The sequence below is a fragment of the Cherax quadricarinatus genome, chromosome 44 (assembly GCF_038502225.1).
Source record: "Cherax quadricarinatus isolate ZL_2023a chromosome 44, ASM3850222v1, whole genome shotgun sequence".
NCBI classification, from domain to species: domain Eukaryota; kingdom Metazoa; phylum Arthropoda; class Malacostraca; order Decapoda; family Parastacidae; genus Cherax; species Cherax quadricarinatus.
Window position 1 is genome coordinate 31,867,872 of NC_091335.1, and position 25,231 is coordinate 31,893,102.

Genomic DNA, 25,231 nt, shown 5'->3' on the forward strand with positions numbered 1-25,231 from the left:
CCCACCACACCAGCCTCCACAACCACAACCTCCACAACCACAACCTCCACAACCACAACCACCTGTCATTGTCCAGTACCCACCAGCAGACCGCACCTGGGATTGGCAGGAAGCTGTCAATTTTGTTCCAAATCCCCGCCAGTTTGATGGCAGCCAAAGTGGAATACGGCCATCTTGTGCACTTGGGAACAATGCCACTGAACTGGAATGTTTCGAGTTATTCTTTGACGAACCACTGATGAAAAGTATTGTCATGGAAAGCAACACATACTACGAGTACACCATGGCAAACACAATACTTTCACCAAAATCACGTCTACACCAATGGAAGGAGGCAACTGTGGCTGAGCTGTATCTTTTCTTTGCCACAATAATGCTTATGCCACATGTGTATAAGCACAAAGTGAAATCATACTGGTCAACAGACCCCCTGATTGCAACACCAGGTTTCAGTGATATAATGCCAGTGAATCGATTTGTGCTAATGTTACGTATGCTTCACTTCTCAGATAAAACCAGGCCTGACAGAACTGACAGGTTATATAAGATTAGGAATGTGTTTGTGTATCTGAAACAGAAATTCAGTACTCATTTTTATCCCTTCAGGAAGCTTGTAATTGACGAGTCTTTGATTCTGTTCAAAGGAAGACTCTCTTTCAAGCAGTACATACCAAGCAAGAGGAAACGCTTTGGTATAAAGTTGTTTGTGCTTTGTGATTGTTACAGTGGTCTGGTATTGGATATTATTGTGTACACTGGAAGTTATACATTGCAAAATACCAGGAGGTTATTGGGCATCTCAGGTGATGTGGTTCGAACAATGATAGAACCATACCTTGGTAAGGGGCATATATTATATACAGATAACTGGTACACAAGCCCCTCACTCAGTGATTTTTTGCGAGTGAACATGACAGATGTGTGTGGCACAGTGCGTGCAAATCGAAAACATATGCCCAGGTTTGATGCTGGCACTCGCAGAGGTGAGGTGCAGGCGTTTGCTGCCAATGACATCATGGCATTTCGGTGGCATGACAAACGAGATGTCACACTGTTGTCATCAATTCACCCTAATGAAATGGCAGACAGTGGCAGGCAGCATAGAGAGAGAAATGAACCCATTCTAAAACCTGCAGCTGTGATTGATTACACCTTCAACATGCGTTCAGTGGACAAATGTGACATGCAGATTGGGTTTGCTGATTGTGTTCGCAAGAGTTATAAGTGGTACATCAAACTGTTTTTCCATCTTCTGGACATTTCCATGCTCAATGCTTATAATATGTATAAGATGAGCACCAGAAACAAACCACAGTATGGCGAATTCTGTTTGTCTGTCATCAGACAAATAGTATTCAAGTACCAAGGAAATGCACCTGCAATTGACCGCCCACCAAATTATCAACAACTACCTGCTCGTCTGAAGCATGGTGATCACTTCCTGGTAAAACTGCCTGCTACTGCTTTGAAGAAAAAGGCTCAGAAGAGGTGTTACGTCTGTTCACATACAAAAAAACGCCCACGACAACGCAGAGACACTCGTTTTATGTGTGAGGAGTGCAAAACTCCACTGTGCATGACACCATGTTTCAAAGAGTTCCACAGGCTGCAGAACTTCTAGAAACATGTCCTGTGACTGTATATGTGTATATAAAATATAGAAAAATAGTAATAAACAACATTTCATATTGTTTGTTTGTGTAAATATTTTCTGTAAACAAAATAATGACAACAGTGTTTACGCCCTTATTGTGTAGTATTGAAAAAGAAATAACTTACAAAATACTGATCATGTTGGCCTCAGAGGCCATAAAAGTTACTCAGAAAAAGAAAAATTGAAAAAAAATTGAAAATAGTACATAAAAAAGTAAATAGAAAAATACCGGGTGACGGCAGTTGGCGATGTTACCATATGCTGTTCAATTTTGGGAAATTTCACACCTCCATATCTCGGTAAGTATTGACGCTAAAATTTTTTTGTTTAGCCTATAATGTTTAGAAAAAATACTCTATTTTTTCATAAGAAAAAATAATTTTTTTTTTTTTTGAAATTTGGCCGACCCTGAGAACGAGTTTCGGAGAGGGCCTGTCGACCCTCAAAGGGTTAATACATCCCATCGATGGGTGGAGGAGGCAAAGAATGTATACGCTGACTCAAAACTGCCAAAAAATTTTACACATGATGAATTCTCGGCAAAAGAATGCTGACCACACAAGTTCAATGAATAGTCCACACAACCACTGAAAATTGCCTTCTTGTTCTTTTCTTTAAGAATGGCTTGTACACCTCCATGGACCCCGGCCATGGTGGCAGCATTGTCATATCCCTGAGCACGGCACAGCATGAAGTCCAGTCCATCACTTTCCAGCTTTTTCAGGATATCAGAACTGATATCAGCAGCTTTTTTACCCTTCAAAGGGAAATAACCAAGAAAAACTTCCTTCACTTGAACTCTTCCATCCTCCATTTGCACGTACCTGATAACTTCTGACATTTGGTTAGTGTGTCACATCTGGTGTACTGTCAAACATAACACTGTAGTATATAGCTCTCTCGATATCAGTAACAAGTTTCTCTTTGACTCAGTTTGCCAGAACACTTAAAAACTCATTTTGAGTTGATGGTGAGAGATACGAAACTGATGACCTGTGTTCACTTGAGCTGCACTTCAGTCTCATTAGCCTTTTCAGGGTTTCGGCCATGCTAGTACGGCTTACGAGCCAGGGTTTTTGACGTACTAATACGCCTAAATTCTAGCGCCCTCAAATCTAGTGAGAGAAAGCTGGTAGGCCTACATATGAAAGAATGGGTCTATGTGGTCAATGTGCGCGGTATAAAAAAAATCCTGCAGCACACAGTGCATAATGAGAAAAAAAAATGTTGACCGTGTTTTTGGATTAAAACAGTGGCTTTGCACTGTATTTTTGTATGGTATTTATTGTTGTATTCTAGTTTTCCTGGTCTCATTTTATAGAATGGAAGACATATTACAGAAATTGAGATGATTTTGACTGGTTTTACAAAGAAAAGTTGATAAATTAGACACATGTTGGTTCTCTGAACCATTCATCTACAAACAAAGAAAAGTACCTTGAAATTGAGCTCAAAGTAGCAGAAATGTTTGATTTTTACCAAAGTTCAAAAGTAAAGAAATCATGCTATGTGTCCAATACACATCAGCTGGTGAGTCTAATATTCTTTCACAAGTGCGCTGATATTATTTATACCATTTCTACACCAATGCAGTAGTCTGCATTACAGTAAATCTTCTATTTTTTTGTGAGAATAAAAATTCAAAGTGGAAAGCAAAAGAATGTAAGAGGGGCATGGGGACATGACTAATGAACAGAGGAAATGTTATTTTGTGCCAAGAATGTCTTTCTTGTTTATTCTGGACCCTATTCGAAAATTGGCATCTTTTGAAATTTGTGTGAAATTGGCAAAATTACTAAATTCTGACCACTGTATTGGATAGTTGAAATTGGTAAATGGGTGATTTCTTGTACTCATTCGATAGAAAAAATAGAGTTATAGCGAAATGGTTATGATTTTTGTCGACAAGTATACTGGAATTGGCCGAAAATAGGGCTCAAAGTGGGCAAAATCGCCAATGCGTAAACATCGTCGAGACCGCTAACTTCGCGAGAGTATAATTCCGTAAGTTTTCCATCAAATTTCATACTTTTGGTGTCATTATGATTGGAAAAAGATTCTCTATCTTTTCATAAGAAATTTTTTTTTTTTGTTTTTTTTTTAAATTTGGCCGACCCTGAGAACAAGTCTCTGAGAGGGCCTGTCGACCCTGAAAGGATTAGGTGCTCTTTTAGCACAGGATCGTATTTAACTATTAATTCAACCATCTCAAGAAAGTTTCCTCTGTTTGATGAGAATTCGTCCTACCTGTGGCCGCGAAATGCTAAGTTCTGTTTAGCCAGAAACAGTGTAATGTCGAGCAACCTGTACAATATTTCCTTCCACCTTTTCTTCTGGATTTCCATTGAAACAATTATTTCTGCATCTATGGTTTTGTTCACCCTTAAACCGGTTGCCATGGTTTTCCAATTCTCGAGGCAACATAGGTGTTCATCAGAAGTTTCATGAATGTGTACTTTTGGGTTCAGCTTCCACCATATTTGAAACCCAGTCACAAACTTTAATGTTATACTTGTAACACTAGAGGTAAACAATCTACAGCAGTAACAGTATAATTTCCCACTGACAGAATAGAAGGAATTCTAGTGAAATAGCTATGAGTTTGGTAGACTGGAGCAATGGAATGTGCCAAAAATAGGGTGCAAAGTGGGTGAAATTGCCAATGCATAAATATTGCCATTAGGTTAAGTGCATTCTAACCAAACCACTCTGTAATCCGGCAAAATCACTAATCTGGCACCCTACAGGTCCTGATGATGCCGGATTAGTGATGGCTAACCTGTACCTTGTAGATGATCCTACCATGGAGGGTGACTATTCTCAGGCTTCTATGATTTGCTGGCATTTCGAATCCTGGCAAGGTTGCCAAATGCGAAGGTATATTTGACCCCTCATACTGTATTAGAAAAGACACTTCCTCCTTCTGAAAAGAAAATAATTTATTTTGGGTGTGATTTATTGCCCCCACCCCCTAGTCTTATCCCCTTGACTGTCGCAACCCCCAATCCTGAGGTGTCTCCTGGTGTCGCGAAATTTAAAAAAAAAAATTATTTTTTCTTATGAAATGATAGAGAATCTTTTCCCGATTGTAATGACACCAAAAAAATGAAATTTGATGGAAAACTGACGGAATTATGCTCTCGCGAAGATAGCGACCTTGGCGATATTTACAAATCGGCGTTTTCGCCCACTTTGAGCCCTACTTTCGGCTAATTCTGGTGTTCCAGTCGACCAAACTCATAGCGATTTCTTTAGAACTCCATTTTTTCTATCGATTGAGTACAAGAAACTGCCCATTTACCGATTTCAACTACCCAGTAATGTGGTCAGAAATTTGCAATTTGGCCAATTTCACGAAAATTAAAAAATATGACAATTTCAAAATAAGGTCCAGAATGAACAATGCAGACATTCCTGGCTCTAAAATAACATTTTCTTTGTTCATCAGTCATGTCTCAAGGCCCCTCTAATATTACTCTTGTTTTCTATTTTGAATTTTTATTCAAACAAAAAATAGATGACTTACTATTATGCTGACTACTGCAATATTGTAATAATTGTATAAATAACATCAACCCATTCATGACTGCATATTAGAATGGCTAGTTAGACATTTATTGGAAAATGACATCATTTGTTTACTTTTGAACATTGGCAAAAATCAAACATTTCCCCTATTTTGAGCTCGATTTCCAGGTTCTTTTTATAGCAAAATCAATCAAAATCACCTCTATTTCTATAATATGTTTTCCATTTTATAAAATGAGACCAAGAAAACGAGAATACAATCATAAATATTATACGAAAATAGACCACAAAGTCGGCATTTTAATTAAAAAAAACGGTCGGAGTTTTTTTTTTTTTCTCATTATGCACTGCGTGCTCCCGGAATTTTTTTATATGGTGCACACTGACCACACAGACCCATTCTCTCACAACTGGGCCTACCAGCTTTCTCCTGCTTGATTTGAAGTCACTAGAATTTATGAGTATATATACTTCAAACACGGTACCTCGTAAGACGCATATATACGGCCGCGACAGTCAAAGGGTTAATAGGGAGTACAGTAAGCTGCTATGGGACGAAATTCATAAGGCGTCTAGATATGAAAATGTTGTGTTAATGGAAGATTTTAACTTTAGACTAATTGATTGGAACAATGTGACAGGAAATCTTGAGTATAGTGACCTTCTTGATATGATTCAGGATTGCTTTTTAACCCTTTGAGGGTTTTGGCCGTACTAGTATGGCTTATGACCCAGGGTTTTTGACGTACTAGTACGCCTAAATTCTAGCGCCCTCAAATCTAGTGGGAGAAAGCTGGTAGGCCTATATATGAAAGAATGGGTCTATGTGGTCATTATGCACACAGTGCATAATGACCACAGGTTATGCACACAGTGCATAATGAGAAAAAAAAATTACCGTTTTTTTGGAATAAAACAGCGACTTTGAACTGTATTTTCGTATGGTATTTATTGGTGTATTCTAGTTTTCTTGGTCTCATTTTATAGAATGGAAGACATATTACAGAAACTGAGATGATTTTGACTGGTTTTACAATGAAAAGTACCTTGAAATTGAGCTCAAAGTAGCAGAAATGTTCGATTTTTACCAAAGTTCAAAAATAAACAAATCATGCCAAGCGTTCAATACACATCAACTGGTGAGTCCAATATTCCTTTGCAAGTGTGCCAATATTATTTATACCATTTTTTACACTAATGCAGTAGTCTGCATAACAGTAAATCTTCTATTTTTTCTGCGAATAAAGATTCAAAGTGGAAAGCAAAACAATGTAAGAGGGGCCTTGAGACGTGACTGATGATCAAAGGAAATGTCATTTTAGTGCCACGAATGTCTTTATTGTTTATTCTGGACCCTATTTAGAAATTGGCATCTTTTGAAATTTGTGTGAAATTGGCAAAATTGCTAAATTCTGACCACTGTACTGGATAGTTGAAATTGGTAAATGGGTGGTTTCTTGCACTCATTCGATAGAAAAAATGGAGTTCTAGTGAAATATTCATGTTTTTTGTCGACTAGTACAGTGGAATTGGCCGAAAATAGGGCTCAAAGTGGGCAAAATCGCTGATGTGTAAACATCACCGAGACTGCTAACTTCGCGAGAGCATAATTCCGTAAGTTCTCCATCAAATTTCATACTTTTGGTGTCACTATGATCGGGAAAAGATTCTCTATCTTTTCATAAGAAAAAAATTATTTTTTTTTTTAAATTTGGCCGACCCTGAGAACGAGTCTCGGAGAGGGCCTGTCGACCCTGAAAAGGTTAAAACAGTTTGTGACAGAACCAACTAGAGGAAACAGTCTCCTAGATTTAGTTCTTGCCAACAAGGAATCACTAATTAATAATCTTGAGGTTAATGATGAGCTTGGGGGAAGTGATCACAAATCATTTAGTTTCAATGTACAGTGGAACCCTGGATTTCGCACGCACCGGATATCGGACTTTTCGGACTTAGAACACTTTTTTGGGTGAAATTTTACTCTGGATTTCGTACCTTCTCCCGGGAATCGTACGTATCAGACATGTCCGCTCGCCGGGACGCCGCCTCAGTCTGGCTCTGTCACTGGTTGAGTGAGCAAAGTAGAAATCAAGGAAGCTAAAGTTGCAAAAGGGGTAAATATGCTAATGAAACAGAGATCACAAACAATCAGAGATATGTAGAAGTTGTTGTTGGTGTGCAAAAAGGAATGAGTTGCAAACTTTTGTTGAAAAATATCACCCTGACCAAGCTGATACAAGCTGTATCTGCCACATGTTCAGTAACAATACCTTGTTCCATTTTAGGCAAATTTTAAAGAGATGCCAGAAATGGAGCTCTCTGGACAGATTTTTAGTGTGACAGGGGTCCAGTGCCAGTAAAAGACAAGGAAGGGAAGTATGTAACCCCAGTGTTGCAACCCCTGAATGGCTTGCAATGATTAATATGTATATATATAATTACAGTGGACCCCCGCATAACGATGGCATCACATAGCGATTATTTCGCATACCGCTTACTTTAATTGCAAAAATTTTGCCTCACATACCGCTTAAAAACCCGCTTGCCGATTTTCGTCCGAGACGCGTCCAATGTGCGGCCTGAGCCACGCTCACATGTTCCGCCGGTGGCATTGTTTACCAGCCAGCCTCCGCGGTAACATCCAAGCATACAATCGGAATATTTCGTATTATTACAGTGTTTTCGGTGCTTTTTCTGGAAAATAAGTGACCATGGGCCCCAAGAAAGCTTCTAGTGCCAACCCTACAGCAATAAGGGTGAGAATTACAATAGAGATGAAGAAAAAGATCATTGATAAGTATGAAAGTGGAGTGCATGTCTCCGAGCTGGCCAGGTTGTATAATAAACCCCAATCAACCATCGCTACTATTGGTGGTACAGCTGCTGCTGCTGCTGCACTGTCAGCTGCTGCTGCTGCTGCACTGTCAGCTGCTGCTGCTGCTGCACTGTCAGCTGCTGCTGCTGCTGTAGCACCATTGTTGGTGTGGCTTATTGAGAATACCAAGAAACAATTAACCCCAGAGGATTTGCCACCCAGGATAACCCAAAAAAGTCAGTGTCATCGAAGACTGTCTAACTTATTTCCATTGGGGTCCTTAATCTTGTCTCCCAGGATGCAACCCACACAAGTCGACTAACACCCAGGTGAACAGGGAAAAATGCCTGGAACTAGTGCTCATATTGGTGAATTTAAAGCCAGCAAAGGTTGGTTTGAGAGATTTAAGAATCGTAGTGGCATACACAGTGTGATAAGGCCTGTTCTGGAAGAAAATGCCAAACAGGACCTACAGTACTCAGGAGGAAAAGGCACTCCCAGGACACAGTGTCTCATCAGTCATTGCTGCATCTTCAATAAAGGTAAGTGTCATTTATTCTTCATTTAGTAGACTAGTACATGCACAATATATACTGTGCATGTACTACTCTACTATTGTGCATGTATCCTTCTCTTTGTGTGTGGGAAAATGTATATTTCATGTGGTAAAATTTTTTTTTTCATACTTTTGGGTGTCTTGCACGGATTAATTTGATTTCCATTATTTCTTATGGGGAAAATTCATTCACATAGCGATTATTTCGCATAACAATTACCCCTCTTGCACGGATTAAAATCGTTAACCGGGGGTCCACTGTACAGTGGACCCCCGGTTAACGATTTTAATCCGTGCAAGAGGGCTCATCGTTATGCGAAATAATCGTTATGCGAATGAATTTTCCCCATAAGAAATAATGGAAATAAAATTAATCCGTGCAAGACGCCCAAAAGTATGAAAAAAATTTTTTTTTACCACATGAAATGTTAATTTTAATACACACAAACTGAAAAAGGCATGCACAATTAAATGACACTTACTTTTATTGAAGATCTGGTGATGATTGATGGGATGGGAGGAGGGGAGAGCATTATCTTCTTACTGTTTAGAAGGGGAATCCCCTTCCATTAGGACTTGAGGTAGCAAGTCCTTTTCTGGGGTTACTTCCCTTCTTCTTTTAATGCCACTAGGACCAGCTTGAGAGTCACTGGACCTCTGTCGCACAACAAATCTGTCCATAGAGCTCTGTACCTCCCGTTCCTTCAAGACTTTCCTAAAATGGGCCATAACATTGTCATTGAAATAGTCACCAGCACGGCTTGCAACAGCTGTGTCAGGGTGATTTTCATCTATAAAGGTTTGCAGTTCAACCCACTGTGCACACATTTCCTTAATCTTTGAAGTAGGCACAATGGATTCCACAACTGGCATAGGCTTCTCAGGGTTAGCCCCAAACCCTTCAAAATCTTTCTTAATTTCCATACTAATTCTCACCCTTTTTACCACAGGGTTGGCACTAGAAGCTTTCTTGGGGCCCATGGTCACTTATTTTCCAGAAACAGCACCGAAAACACTGTAATAATACGAAATATTCCGAGTGTATGCTTGGATGTTACCGCGGAGGCTGGCTGGTAAACAATGGGACGGCCGGCACATGTGAGGGCACATTGGACGCGTCTCGGACGAAAATCGGTAAGCGGGTTTTTAATCGGTATGCGCGGCAAAAATTTTGCGATAAAAGTAATCGGTATGAGGAAAAATCGCTATGTGATGCCATCGTTATGCGGGGGTCCACTGTATTACCTTTTCATATAATTTTATATTGCTTATATTTGCGATAATAGCTAAATCGTAAATGTATTGCTTTATATTGTTATTTGACTTATGTTATTAGGATGTAACATATTAAGTGCTCAGTTCAAGTCTTGATTGTCAAACTACTGTAATTATCGCTTGTAGCTCGTTAGACTGCCGGCTTCTGAGCTGCAGTTGTCCACGTAGCTATCACGTGATCGAGGGGGGGGGGTGTCCTCACCTCGCCTAAAGTATTCAGTCTGCTCTAGACTCTCTTGGAGGTTGGACAGATTGTCTGTCTCATTATTCTTGTTAGTTCTGTAGAACTCTGTTCACGGAACTTTGTATAGACTTAGTGATTTTCGACGTTGTACTGAGGTTGTGTGTCTTATAGACACACTGAGCATCTCAGGTCCTGCGCTGTACTTCTCACTTAACTTGTACTGGTATCTGTGTATTATCACAGTCGGGGATTTTCTTATGCTGAACTTAAATTCAGTAGTATGGGAGTTTTGTGACTTTTGTGGAGGATCTGCTGATGGTCCCTACTCAGTGTCGTTATATTATCTCCTTGATCCTGATTGTGTCGCAGTTGCTAGTTGTATTGCTATTGGGCTTAGCATTCTTTTTATTGTTCAAGCAGACTGTTCTGGTTGCCAGTCGGTCAAGAAGTTAGTTTATGTGAGGACTTTGTCAGTCACTTGTTTAAGTCTAGTCGAGTTGTGAGACATAGCGAACTACTTAGAGCACTTACACGCATACACAAACTTGTACATATTTGTAATATCTTATTAAATGTTAATGTACCAGAAGGTACTTAAGAATTATAAATGTGATATGTGCTTTCAGCACAATAATATTGAACTCGAGAGATGTGATATTATTTTGATTATTGTGATTAATTTAATTTAATTTAATTTGATAATATACCTCTAGACTTAATAAATTTATTAAATTTTAATTTCTCTAGTTAGTAGCCTACCAGTTTTAATCCTGAAGCACTATTGAATAATACTGAATTTTAATGGATAATTGGACAAGGATACTGACTACTTGTTACGAAAACCCAGTAACAGGCTGGATGCTAGAAGGGCAGTCTTTTCTAGTATTCACTGGAGATCTCTAAGCTTTTAGAATCGCATTTTTTGTAACACCCAGATAGAGCTTTGATACCCAGAGTCCTTATGGAGGGGGATTCCCCTTCCAAACAGTAACCTCAACTCTCTCTCACCTCCTTCAATATGCCAGCAAGTCTTCAGTAAAGGTATGTAATGTTCATTTATCATTAACCCTTTCAGGGTCCAAGGCCCAAATCTGGAGTCACGCACCAGTGTCCAAGAATTTTCAAAAAAAAAATTTGTTATTTTTTCTTATGAAATCGTAGAGAATCTTTTTGTGAAGGTAATAAAACAAAAAGTACGAAATTTGGTGGAAAATTGACGAAATTATGCTCTCGCGAATTTTGATGCATCAGCGATATTTACGAATCGGCGATTTTGCCGACTTTGACTCCCATTTTAGGCCAATTACATTATTCCAGTCAACCAAATTCTTAGCTATTTCACTAGTATTACTTCTATTCTATCGATTGAGCACAAGAAATCGCCAAGTCAACTGTTTCAACTACAAAATAAAGTGATCGGAAATTGTTAATTTGGCCAATTTAACACAAAGTTCAAAATATTCCAATTTCAAAATAGGGTCCAGAATGAACAATGTAGGCATTCCTGGCACTAAACTAACATTTCCTCTGTTCATTAGTTATGTTTTGAGGCTTTACAAATAAATTCCATTTTGATTTTTTATTCACATAATGAATTTTTATTCACACAAAAAAATAGAAGATTTACTGTTATGCAATACTGTAATAATTGTATAAATATCATCACCATATTTGTGAATGTATATTAGACCCACCAGCTGGCGTGTATTAGACGTGTGAGGTCGTTTGTTTACTCTTGAATATCGGCAAAAATTTAACATTTCTGCTACTCTGAGCTCAGTTTCAAGCCATTTCCAGTGCTAAAACCAATCAAAATCATCTCTATTTCTGTAATATGTCTTCCATTCTATCAAATGAGACCAAGAAATCGCAAATACAACTATAAAAAACATACGAAAAAACACTGCAAAGTTGCTGTTTTAATCGAAAAATCGTGATTTCATTTTTTTTCTCTCAGTATACACAGTGTGCTGCAGGATCTGTTTTATGTGGTGCACGCATACCACATAGATGTATTCTCTCATATCTAGGCCCAAATGTACCACTCACAGTTTATCAGAGTGAGCTGAGCTCATGGCGTAGATCTACGGTTTGGACCCTGAACATAAAGCCGTAGATCTACGGGACGGACCCTGAAAGGGTTAAAATTAGTGCTGTATATTTATTTCTCATTGTTTTCTGTTTGTAAAACTATAATTATTCTTTAAAAAATGAATTTTTTATGAATATTTTTGGGTGTCTGGAATAGATTAGTTGGATTTACGTTATTTCTTATTGGAAATGTTACTTCGGTTTTCGTACATTTCAGATTTAGGATGACCTTCTGGAAGAGATTAAGTGTGAAATCTGGAGTTCCACTGTATCATGGAATTACCTAAATAACTGCAATCAAGTCTGTCCCAGACTTCCTCTTGTCCAACTTCATGGGACTGAGAAATTACCTGGGTGGGCTAAATTGGAATGACCTGACTATGGGTCAGGTAGGTGGTGTTGGTTGCCAACATGATGTTTTTCAGAGCATAGTTCTGGCTTCCCAGACAACTTATGTTTCAAGTTAGATCAACCAAAAGTGATCCCAAATGGATAAACAATAGATTAAAACATTCATTGGTCAAAAGAGAGGCATAAATAGGAGTATCAAAAGAGGAGAGGGACAGTTGAGAAATCAGTATATTCAATTAACCCCTTGAGGGTCGAGACCCCTGATCCTGTACTCGTTATCAGGGTAAAAAAAAAATACCCTCCCCCTCCCCCCCCAAAAAAATCTTTGAAATAAAAATCTCTTCTCGATCGTAATGACACCAAAAGTATGCAATTTGTTGGAAAACTTATGGAATTATACTCTCGCAACGTTAGTGGTCTCAACGATATTTATGCATCGGCGATTTCACCTACGTTGAGCCCTATTTTTGGCCAATTCCTATGTTCCAGCCAACTGAAATCATATCTACTTTGTTAGAACTCCATTTATTCTATCAACTGAGTACAAGAAACCGCCCATTTACCAATTTCAGCTACCCAATAAAGTGATCAGAAATTGACAATTTTGCCTATTTCAAAATAGGGTCCAGAATAAACAAGACAGACATTCCTGGCACTAAAATAACATTTTATCTGTTCATTAGTCATGTCTCCAGGCCCCTCTTACACTACTTTTGCTTTCCATTTTCAATTTTTATTCTCACAAAAAATAGAAGATTTACTGTTATGCAGATTACTGCATAATTGTCAAAATAGTATAAATAATATCAATGCACTTGTGAAAGAATATTAGACTCACCAGTTGGCGTGTATTGGACGCATGACATGATTTGTTTACTCTTGAACATTGGCAAAAATCGAACATTTCCACTACTTTGAGCTAAATTTCAAGGAACTTTTCATCGTGAAATCAATCAAAACCATCTCTATTTCTGTAATATATCTTCCATTCTAACAAATGAGACCAAGAAAACGAGAACACAACCATAAATACCATATGAAAATACGCTGCAAAGTCGCTGTTTTAAACCAAAAATATGGTCAGTTTTTTTTTTCTCATGCACTGCTTGCTACAGGATTTTTTTTATACTGTGCACACTGACCATGCAGACCCATTCTTTCATGTGTAGGCCTAACAGGTTTCTTCCACCAGATTTGAAGGCAGTAGAATTTATGCGTATAAGTATGTGACTGACCCCAGCTGTTATGACATGTACATGACCAACCCTCAAAGGGTTAAAGAGAGAAATAAAAAAAAGGAATAAGATAAGCTAAAAGAGATTATGAGGCTAACGTGGCAAGGGATTCGAAGACTAACCCAAAAGGTTTTTTTCAGGTATATAGAAGTAAGTAACAAAAAAAGGCACAATACCGTGACTGGAACGATACACAAATAACCCGCACATAGAAGAGAGGAGCTTATGACGACGTTTCGGTCCGACTTGGACCATTTACAAAGCCACACTATTCAGAAGTGGAGCAGGACGGCTTTATATAGGCAAGAAGAGGTAGTGGTGGTGGTGGTAGTAGTAGTAGTAGTGGTGGTGGTAGTAGTAGTAGTGGTGGTGGTAATAGTAGTAGTAGTGGTGGTGGTAGTAGTAGTAGTAGTAGTAGTGGTGGTAGTAGTAGTGGTGGTGGTGGTAGTAGTAGTAGTAGTAGTAGTAGTAGTGGTGGTGGTAGTAGTAGTAGTAGAGGTGGTGGTAGTAGTAGTAGTAGTGGTGGTAGTAGTAGTAGTGGTGGTAGTAGTAGTAGTAGTAGTGGTGGTAGTGGTAGTAGTAGTAGTAGTAGTAGTAGTAATGGGGAACTAAGGAGGAGGAGCCAGTCAAATATAAAGAAAGGGGAGCACTGCAAGGGAGCTAGGTGCCCACAGAGGGAGAGCAAGTGCACAGAGGTGGGGGGAAGGGGAAGTGATGAAATAAATAATGAAGGAACAGAAACACGTGACAGAAGAAAGACAAAAAAAGGAAAGAGTAAAGGGGAAGAGGGAGAAGAAGAAAAAATGAGGAATCGGGTGAAGTCACGGGTGTTCTGAAGTTTGGAGCATTTTACAATGTAGTGGGAGAGGAAGGCATCTATGGAGACGAAGCCAGGACTAAGAATCTTAGTCCTGGCTTCGTCTCTGTAGATGCCTTCCTCTCCCACTTCATTGTAAAATGCTCCAAACTTCAGAACACCCGTGACTTCACCCGATTCCTCATTTTTTCTTCTTCTCCCTCTTCCCCTTTACTCTTTCCTTTTTTTGTCTTTCTTCTGTCGCGTGTTTCTGTTCCTTCATTATTTATTTCATCACTTCCCCTTCCCCCCACCTCTGTGCACTTGCTCTCCCTCTGTGGGCACCTAGCTCCCTTGCAGTGCTCCCCTTTCTTTATATTTGACTGGCTCCTCCTCCTTAGTTCCCCACTACTACTGCTGCTGCTGCTGCTGCCACTGCCGCTGCCGCTGCCGCCACCGCCGCTGCTACCTCTTCCTGCCTATATATAGCCGTCCTGCTCCACTTCTGATTAGTGTGACTTTGTAAATGGTACAAGTCGGACCGAAACGTTGTTGTAAGCTCCTCTCTTCTATGTGCGGGTTATTTGTGTATATACCTGGAGTTTACATGGAGAGAGTTCCGGGGGTCAACGCCCCCGCGGCCCAGTCTGTGACCAGGCCTCCTGGTGGATCAGCGCCTGATCAACCAGGCTGTTGCTGCTGGCTGCACACAAACCAACGTACGAGCCACAGCCCGGCTGATCAGGAACTGACTTTAGGTGCTTGTCCAGTGCCAGCTTGAAGACTGCCAGGGGTCTGTTGGTAATCCCCCTTATGTGTACTGGGAGGCAGTTGAACAGTCTCGGGCCCCTGACACTTATTGTATGGTCTCTTAACGTGCTAGTGACACCCCTGCTTTTCATTGGGGGGATGGTGCATCGTCTGCCAAGTCTTTTGCTTTCGTAGTGAGTGATTTTCGTGTGCAAGTTCGGTACTAGTCCCTCTAGGATTTTCCAGGTGTATATAATCATGTATCTCTCCCTCCTGCGTTCCAGGGAATACAGGTTTAGGAACCTCAAGCGCTCCCAGTAATTGAGGTGTTTTATCTCCGTTATGCGCGCCGTGAAAGTTCTCTGTACATTTTCTAGGTCGGCAATTTCACCTGCCTTGAAAGGTGCTGTTAGTGTGCAGCAATATTCCAGCCTAGATAGAACAAGTGACCTGAAGAGTGTCATCATGGGCTTGGCCTCCCTAGTTTTGAAGGTTCTCATTATCCATCCTGTCATTTTTCTAGCAGATGCGATTGATACAATGTTATGGTCCTTGAAGGTGAGATCCTCCGACATAATCACTCCCAGGTCTTTGACGTTGGTGTTTCGCTCTATTTTGTGGCCAGAATTTGTTTTGTACCCTGATGAAGATTTAATTTCCTCATGTTTACCATATCTGAGTAATTGAAATTTCTCATCGTTGAACTTCATATTGTTTTCTGCAGCCCACTGAAAGATTTGGTTGATGTCCGCCTGGAGCCTTGCAGTGTCTGCAATGGAAGACACTGTCATGCAGATTCGGGTGTCATCTGCAAAGGAAGACACGGTGCTGTGGCTGACATCCTTGTCTATGTCGGATATGAGGATGAGGAACAAGATGGGAGCGAGTACTGTGCCTTGTGGAACAGAGCTTTTCACCGTAGCTGCCTCGGACTTTACTCTGTTGACGACTACTCTCTGTGTTCTGTTAGTGAGGAAATTATAGATCCATCGACAGACTTTTCCTGTTATTCCTTTAGCACGCATTTTGTGCGCTATTACGCCATGGTCACACTTGTCGAAGGCTTTTGCAAAGTCTGTATATATTACATCTGCATTCTTTTTGTCTTCTAGTGCATTTAGGACCTTGTCGTAGTGATCCAATAGTTGAGACAGACAGGAGCGACCTGTTCTAAACCCATGTTGCCCTGGGTTGTGTAACTGATGGGTTTCTAGATGGGTGGTGATCTTGCTTCTTACGACCCTTTCAAAGATTTTTATGATATGGGATGTTAGTGCTATTGGTCTGTAGTTCTTTGCAGTTGCTTTACTGCCCCCTTTGTGGAGTGGGGCTATGTCTGTTGTTTTTAGTACCTGTGGGACGACCCCCGTGTCCATGCTCCCTCTCCATAGGATGGAAAAGGCTCGTGATATGGGCTTTTTGCAGTTCTTGATGAACACAGAGTTCCATGAGTCTGGCCCTGGGGCAGAGTGCATGGGCATGTCATTTATCGCCTGTTCGAAGTCATTTGGCATCAGGATAACATCGGATAGGCTTGTGTTAATCAAATTTTGTTGCTCTCTCATAAAAAATTAATTTTGATCTTCGACTCTCAGTCTGGTTAGCGGCTTGCTAAAAACTGAGTCATATTGGGACTTGAGTAGCTCACTCATTTCCTTGCTGTCATCTGTGTAGGACCCATCTTGTTTAAGTAGGGGCCCAATACTGGACGTTGTTCTCGATTTTGATTTGGCATAGGAGAAGAAATACTTTGGGTTTCTTTCGATTTCATTTATGGCTTTTAGTTCTTCCCGCGATTCCTGACTCCTAAAGGATTCTTTAAGCTTAAGTTCGATGCTTGCTATTTCTCTGACCAGTGTCTCCCTACGCATTTCAGATATATTGACCTCTTTTAGCCGCTCTGTTATTCTTTTCCGTCGCCTGTAAAGGGAGCGCCTGTCTCTTTCTATTTTACATCTACTCCTCCTTTTTCTTAGAGGAATAAGCCTTGTGCATACATTGAGTGCCACCGAGTTAATCTGTTCTAGGCATAAGTTGGGGTCTGTGTTGCTTAGTATATCTTCCCAGCTTATATCGGTTAGGACTTGGTTTACTTGGTCCCACTTTATGTTTTTGTTATTGAAGTTGAATTTGGTGAATGCTCCCTCGTGACTAGTCTCATTATGTATGTCTGGGGCTCCACGCATACATGTCTGAACCTCAATTATGTTGTGATCTGAGTATATTGTTTTTGATATGGTGACATTTTTTATCAGATCATCATTGTTAGTGAAGATGAGGTCTAGTGTATTCTCCAGTCTAGTAGGCTCTATTATTTGCTGGTTTAAATTGAATTTTGTGCAGAGATTTAAAAGCTCGTGTGAGTGTGAGTTTTCATCAGAGCTGCGTCCTGGTGTTATTACTGCAACAATATTATTTGCTATATTCCTCCATTTTAGGTGCCTTAAGTTGAAATCCCCCAGGAGCAAGATGTTGGGTGCAGGAGCTGGAAGATTTTCCAGACAGTGGTCAATTTTTAACAGCTGTTCCTGGAATTGCTGGGATGTTGCATCCGGAGGCTTGTAGACTACCACAATGACTAGGTTTTGGTTCTCGACCTTTACTGCTAAAACTTCCACTACATCATTTGAGGCATTAAGCAGTTCTGTGCAAACAGGTGACTCTGCAATGTACAGGCCAACCCCCCCCCCCCCTTTTGCCTGTTCACTCTGTCACATCTGTATAGGTTGTAACCTGGGATCCATATTTCGTTGTCCAAGTGATCCTTTATGTGGGTCTCAGTGAAAGCCGCGAACATTGCCTTTGCCTCTGCAAGCAGTCCACGGATGAAAGGTATTTTGTTGTTTGTTGCTGGCTTTAGACCCTGTATACGTATTTGCAAAGAAGAATGTTATCGGACTGATGGTATTGTTGGTACTGGGGGGGGATTTTTTTTCCGGCATTAGTATCTGTATCTGTTGGTTTGGAGTGGAGGCCATCGACTGTGGTTCCACTCCAGGAATGACTGGATTTGGTGTACGATTTCTGCCATTTCCTGCCAGTTTTTTTCCTTCCTGGCACTAAAAAACCTCTCCCTCTTGAGTGGCTGTGGCTACCCAGGTTTTCCCATGGCCTGGATGTTTTGTATCTTTTTGTCCCCTTTAGATGGTATGCCTGGCAATTTAAGTTATAGCACAGTCTTTCCTGTACTGAAGAGGTACACAGTTCAGGGTGAAAAAGCTTACAGGAAGGGAGTTTGCATTTTCCTGTTGTCATATGGGCATGGCATTTTCTAGGGTGGTCATAGTTGCACGTCCCATCTGTTTTTCCAGATTTCCCATGCCAGCAGATACCAAGTGCATAGTATGTGCACAGGCTTGGTTTCCGTTTGCCTTGGGTTTCTGTGACTGTATTCCCTGTTGGTGCATGTTTCCCTGTCTTACTTCTATCCTCCCTAGCACCAACAATGGAGCTCCCACCAGTTGTTTTTGGTAATATATCCTCACTATTGCTAGTGGAGTCCTCTTGTTTGCTATTTCCTGCGGTATTTCTAGTTTGCAATATTGGTTTTATCTTATCTTTGACTACACTTGTTTCCCTACTATGGCTCCTGTCCCCTATGAGGTCATTTATATGTATTCCTTCCTGCGTATAATTCCCGACTACCTGGACAAAATCTCCAGCTTCACCATTACTGTCTCCCAGGACAGCATCTCCAGCTTCACCATTACTGTCTCCCAGGACAGCACCTCCAGCTTCACCATTACTGTCTCCCAGGACAGCACCTCCAGCTTCACCATTACTGTCTCCCAGGACAGCACTATCAGCCCCACATTTACTGACTACCAGGACATTACCTCCAGCCTTACAGTTTCTGACTACATGGCCAGTATCAAGGGCAGTACCATTCAGCCCAGACTTTTTATGTTCCCATCTGTTGTAGAAAGCTTCCAGGTTTTCTATGAAAGCAGCTTTGATGTTGTCCTCTTTTAATACCCTTGTGATTTTAGTCCACAGATTTTCCTCATTTGGGCATACCCAAAAACACTTCCCTGTTTTAACTCTGCTTGTAGCTAGTTCTTGGATATCTGCACAAGGGGCGTGACACCAATTTCCACAAAAATGACAATTTACCCATGTGGAAGCCCGTTTGTTTGACTGACCACAGACTACACACAGCTTCATAATGATTTGAATGGTTGATTTACTGCAATTCTACTAGCACCTCTTGAATATTTTATTAATAACCTCCTTAAATGAAGCTCTAGCTATTTGTATTTCTGTTTCTAACTGTTTTTTATATTGGACAGGTTACTGTCACGTTCCTGATTTATATTTAATGTTTGTGTTTATAAGGGCGCTTACAACCCCATCCGTTTACAGTCTGCTTTATTGTCCAACGAAACCGTTTGAAACCAGTCAAGGGTTCGGACCAGTCAAGGGTTCGGACCAGTCGATCTGATCTGATCAGTGGGTCACTTATTTAAAACATACTGGTCGGTGATTTGAGCTAACACATGAAGGATCTACTGGAAATTATCTACCCGAGTAATATGTGATTTGATTGATACAAAAGTATAACTTGCATTTTGAAGAAACCGGTGACTGCTGGCAACTCCTACAATGACGAACGGTCGACCTCAACCCTTGTTTATCAATCGCTGTATCTAGCTTTTCTATTTTTTTTTTTTTTTTTCTCCCTGTCTCCACCACAATAAATGCTATATTATCACTATAGTTGACTGGTGGAAATTTTGGAGGAAGGACGCTTTTTCTGTAGTAATAATTGCTTCTTGTTGTGTATATTGCGAGCGCTGGTAACTACAGGTTATATGAAATTCACAGTATACGTCTGGTATTTCAAGAAAAAAGAAGTAAGATTAGGAACAAGATTGGCCCACTCAAAAGTAACTCAGATGAGATCACTGACAGTGATAAGGGAATGTGTGAAATTTTTAACTCTTATTTCCTCTCAGCTTTTGTGCGGGAAGATATTAGCGAATTTCCAGAAATTATAAATTATGTAGAACAGGACGATAATAAACTATGCACGATTAGGGTTGTTATGTTTTGAGACTTTCTTTTCAGAGAGGAGACCCGTTAGTAACAACAGGTGAAGATCCACTTAGGTCTTCTTACTCTTTTTAAATACACACACATAAATATAAGGCAAAAAAGTTCTATAATGCTTTATCTGGTTTTATTCAGTATAATACTAAGTTTATTGAGTCACTTAGTAATTTAAATAATTGATAAAATTTAGGTATACCTTTTCTTATAAATTCATATGTACACAATCACTGTTGTTTCATAATCAAAGTCAAAATCAATGAAACACTAGATAGGGTGTCTTTACCACCTCCTCAGTCAATTATATACACCACAGCTAAAACTGGTTAGACTATCATGAGACTTTAATAGTTGGAGAACACAGACGTGGTGTATTGCTTCACTTAAATGGCTGACTGCACAGACGCAACCCGTCAAGTATTCCGAGACTGAAGTAATCCAGCAACCTTGGTTGAACCTAGGAATCCTGGTTCAAAGGTTCTCTTGAGACTTGCAACAAAAGAATAAGGGAGCTCCATGGCTTGGTGCTTTCTCTACCAGAGGTGAGAATGAACTGCTATGAGTAAAACTCCCTAGCTTGACGTCACCTCGGAATGAGTGAGTTTGTGAAGCATAAACGACCACAAGGCAATTCAACATATAAACACAAAACATCCTACAAAATAAATCAATAATTCATGGCCAGATAATATTATAAAACTAGGAGTCTTTATTTTAGCTACGAATAAAGGTACCAGTAATATAATACTAAGTGAAAAAGCCGTAATTACACACTAATCAATTGACCCTTCTTCAATTATGCACAAAGGGCATAACAAGGGTAACTAGTGACATAGTTCTCAGACAAATAGAGAAAATAAACCGAACAAATCACCAGGCCCTGATGAACTGTTTGCAATGGTTTTAAAGGAATGTAAAGAGGAGCTTAGCAAACCTTTGGCTAGTCTTTTCAACATATCACTACAAACTGGCATAGTGCCTGACAAGCGGTAAATGGCAACTATAATACCTATTTACAAAGCAGGAGACAGATCCTTAGCTTTGAACTATAGGCCAATAAGCCTAACCTCCTTAGTGGGGAAATTTATGGAATCAATAATTGCCGAAGCATTTCATAGCCATCTTGAAAGGCATAAATTGATTAATGAATCTCAGCAGTTTTACAAAGGGGCACTCCTGTCTTACGAATTTACTAACTTTTTTCACCAAGGTATTTGAGGCGGTACATCATGGTAATGAACATGATATTGTGTTTATGGACTTCAGTAAGGCAGAGATAGAGTTCCACATCAGAGGCTATTGAGGAAAATTAAGGCATACAGAATAGGAGGAGAATTTTTTTCCTGGGTAGAGGCATGGTTGACAGATAGGCAGCAGAGAGTTTGCATCAATGGGGAGAAATCAGAGTGGGGACACTTCACAAGTGGTGGTCCACAGGGGTAAGCGTTGGGTCCTTTGTTGTTCACAATTTAAATAAACGACATTGTTGAGGGAATAAATAGTGACATGAGCAAGTTTGCTGATGACACCAAAATAGGTCACCTAATTCATTCAAATGAGGACATTAGAGCACTTCAGGAAGATTTGAATAGACTAATGCAGTGGTTGGAGAAGTGGCAGATGCAGTTTAATATAGACAAATGCAAAGTTCTAAACATTGAACAAGAAAATACCATGCCACATATAATCTAAATAATGTACATCTTATTAGTGAATTACTGTGCAAGAAAAGTATACAATATAAACAAGATGAAAGTTAAGACACATGAGCAACTTCTGGTTATCTTTACTGTAGACGTTTTGCCATCCAGTGGCTTTATCAGTACAGATTCTAGGACATAAGAAGACAGTAGAACTATATACAAAAGATGAGGTAATCAGTCCCTCAGCCTTGGAGTTGGTGTTGAGAGCACCGTGGTTGTAGTGATTTTGGAGCAAAGGCAAAGAGACTGGCATTTATATAGGTACCTATATATGAAATGATTGAGGTGTATAAATGGAAAACAGGAATAAATAAAGGGACTGTAAATAGCGTGCTAAAAATATCTAGTCAAGACAGGACTTGCAGCAGTGATTTTAAGTTGGAAAAATTCAGATTCAGGAAAGCACTGGTTTGGTAATAGAGTTGTGAATGAGTGGAACAAACTCCTGAGTACCGTTATAGAAGCTAAGACGTTGTGTAGTTTTAAAAATAGGTTAGATAAATACATGAGTGGGTGTGAGTTGTACCTGACTAGCTTGTGCTGATAAGTCTGATGCTGTGGCTCTTCCTTAAGTGGATGTGACCTGACCTGACTAGGTGGGTCATTGGTTTAAGCCAGGAGGTGACTTGGACCTGCCTTGCATGGGCCAGTAGTCCTGTTGCAGTATTCCTTCTTTCTTCCTTCCCTCCTTTCTCTGACCTGAGCTTCACTTGCTCATAAAATATCTGAACTGTTTTCAGTAACTTACCACCTGTTCCATACACTTGCAACTTCTGCATTGCTTCCCTATCCACCCTATCATATGCTTTTATTTATTTATTTTTTTTTATTTACAGAACATTACAGCAACAGGAACCTGGAGACTGAGAAATATGAAACTATTGCATCCACTTCAGGTTAGCATTCAATGCCCCTATTTTATACTAAAATTTTTTTTTTGTCAACTCTGGAAATGGTTTGGAAGGCAGTAGCCAGATATTACTTATATTTCTTAATTTAATGTATGCTATGTGGTGGCAACTAATTACAGTACTCTGTGTCTGTAAAATATGTTTCATACTTGTAATCACTACAAAATGTGGTTTAGTTATTCTGATGCCACATTTATTTGAAAGCATAATACAGTGGACCCCCGCATAGCGATAGTAATCCGTGCAAGAGAGCTCATTGTTATGCGAAATTATCGTTATGCGAATGAATTTTCCCCATAAGAAATAATGGAAATCAAATTAATCCTTGCAAGACACCCCAAAGTATGAAAAAAAAAAAATTTTACCACATAAAATATTAATTTTAATACACACAAACTGAAAAAGGCATGCACAGTTACATGACACTTACTTTTATTGAAGATCTGGTGATGATTGATGGGATGGGAGGAGGAGAGAGTGTTAGTGTTTAGAAGGGGAGTCCCCTTCCATTAAGACTTGAGGTGTCAAGTCCTTTTCTGGGGTTACTTCCCTTCTTCTTTTAATGTCACTTGGACCAGCTTCAGAGTCACTGGAGTTCTGTCGCACAACATATCTGTCCATAGTGGCCTGTACCTCTCGTTCCTTTATGACTTCCCTAAAGTGTTTCACAACATTGTCAGTGTAATAGTCACCAGCATGGCTTGCAATAGCTGTGTGAGGGTGATTTTCATCCATGAAGGTTTGCACTTCAAGCCACTTTGCACAGATTTCCTTAATCTTTGTAGTAGGCAATTTCTTCAATTTCTCTCTCCCCTCCTTCGAACCAGTTTCCTCAGGTCTGGCCTCTTGCTGTTGAAGTTGATCTATCAGCTCATCAGTGGTTAGTTCTTCATTGTCCTCCTCCACCAACTCTTCCACATCATCCCCACTAACCTCCAACCCCAAGGACTTTCCCAATGCCACAATGGATTCCTCAACTGGCACAGGATTCTCAGGGTTAGCCTGAAACCCTTCAAAATCCCTTTGGTCTACACATTCTGGCCACAGTTTCTTCCAAGCAGAGTTCAAGGTCCTCTTAATCACTCCCTCCCAAGCCTTACCTATAAGGTTTACACAATTGAGGATATTAAGGTGATCTCTCCAAAAGTCTCTTAGAGTCAGTTGAGTTTCTGAGGTCACTACAAAGCACCTTTCAAACAGAGCTTTTGTGTACAGTTTTTTGAAGTTTGCAATAACCTGCTGGTCCATGGGCTGCAGGAGAGGAGTGGTATTAGGAGGCAAAAACTTCACCTTAATGAATCTCATGTCCCCATAAAGTCGCTCTGCCACGTCTGTAGGATGACCAGGGGCATTGTCTAACACCAGGAGGCACTTAAGTTCTAATTTCTTTTCAGTTAGGTAATCTTTCACATTGGGGGCAAATGCATGGTGTAACCAGTCATAGAAAAAGTCCCTAGTGACCCATGCCTTACTGTTTGCCCTCCACAGCACACACAAATTTTCCTTGAGGACATTCTTTTGCCTGAACGGTCTGGGAGTTTCAGAGTGATACACTAATAAAGGCTTCACTTTGCAATCACCACTAGCATTGGAACACATCAACAGAGTAAGCCTGTCTTTCATAGGCTTATGTCCTGGGAGTGCCTTTTCCTCCTGAGTAATGTAGGTCCTGCTTGGCATTTTCTTCCAAAACAGGCCTGTTTCATCACAATTAAACACTTGTTCAGGTTTCAGTCCTTCAGTTTCTATGTACTCCTTGAATTCCTGCACATATTTTTCAGCTGCTTTGTGGTCCGAACTGGCAGCCTCACCATGCCTTATCACACTATGTATGCCACTACGCTTCTTAAATCTCTCAAACCAACTTTTGCTGGCCTTAAATTCACTCACATCGTCACTAGTTGCAGGCATTTTTTTAATTAAATCCTCATGCAACTTCCTAGCCTTTTCACTTATGATCACTTGAGAGATGCTATCTCCTGCTATCTGTTTCTCATTTATCCACAACAATAACAGTCTCTCAACATCTTCCATCACTTGCAAAATCTGTTTCGAAAACACAGTTAAACCTTTGGCAAGAACAGCTTCCTTGATTGCCTTTTTGTTGCCCACAATAGTAGGGATGGTTGATTGGGGTTTACTATACAACCTGGCCAGCTCAGAGACACGCACTCCACTTTCATACTTATCAATGATCTCTTTCTTCATCTCTATAGTAATTCTCACCCTTATTCCTGTAAGGTTGGCACTAGAAGCTTTCTTGGGGCCCATGGCCACTTATTTTGCAGATAAAATCACCAGAAACACTGTAATAATACGAAATGTTCCGATTG

At 40.1% G+C, this 25,231-nt stretch overlaps 1 protein-coding gene across 1 annotated transcript in view; it reads left to right on the plus strand.

Moving 5' to 3' along the window:
* The window catches only part of LOC138853980 (uncharacterized), a 98,546-nt gene that overhangs the window by 40,260 nt on the left and 33,055 nt on the right, over positions 1-25,231 (plus strand). The window contains exon 2 of the mRNA XM_070094224.1: positions 22,824-22,883. Coding sequence (XP_069950325.1) covers positions 22,824-22,883 — 60 coding nt within the window. The remainder of the gene's footprint in view (positions 1-22,823; positions 22,884-25,231) is intronic.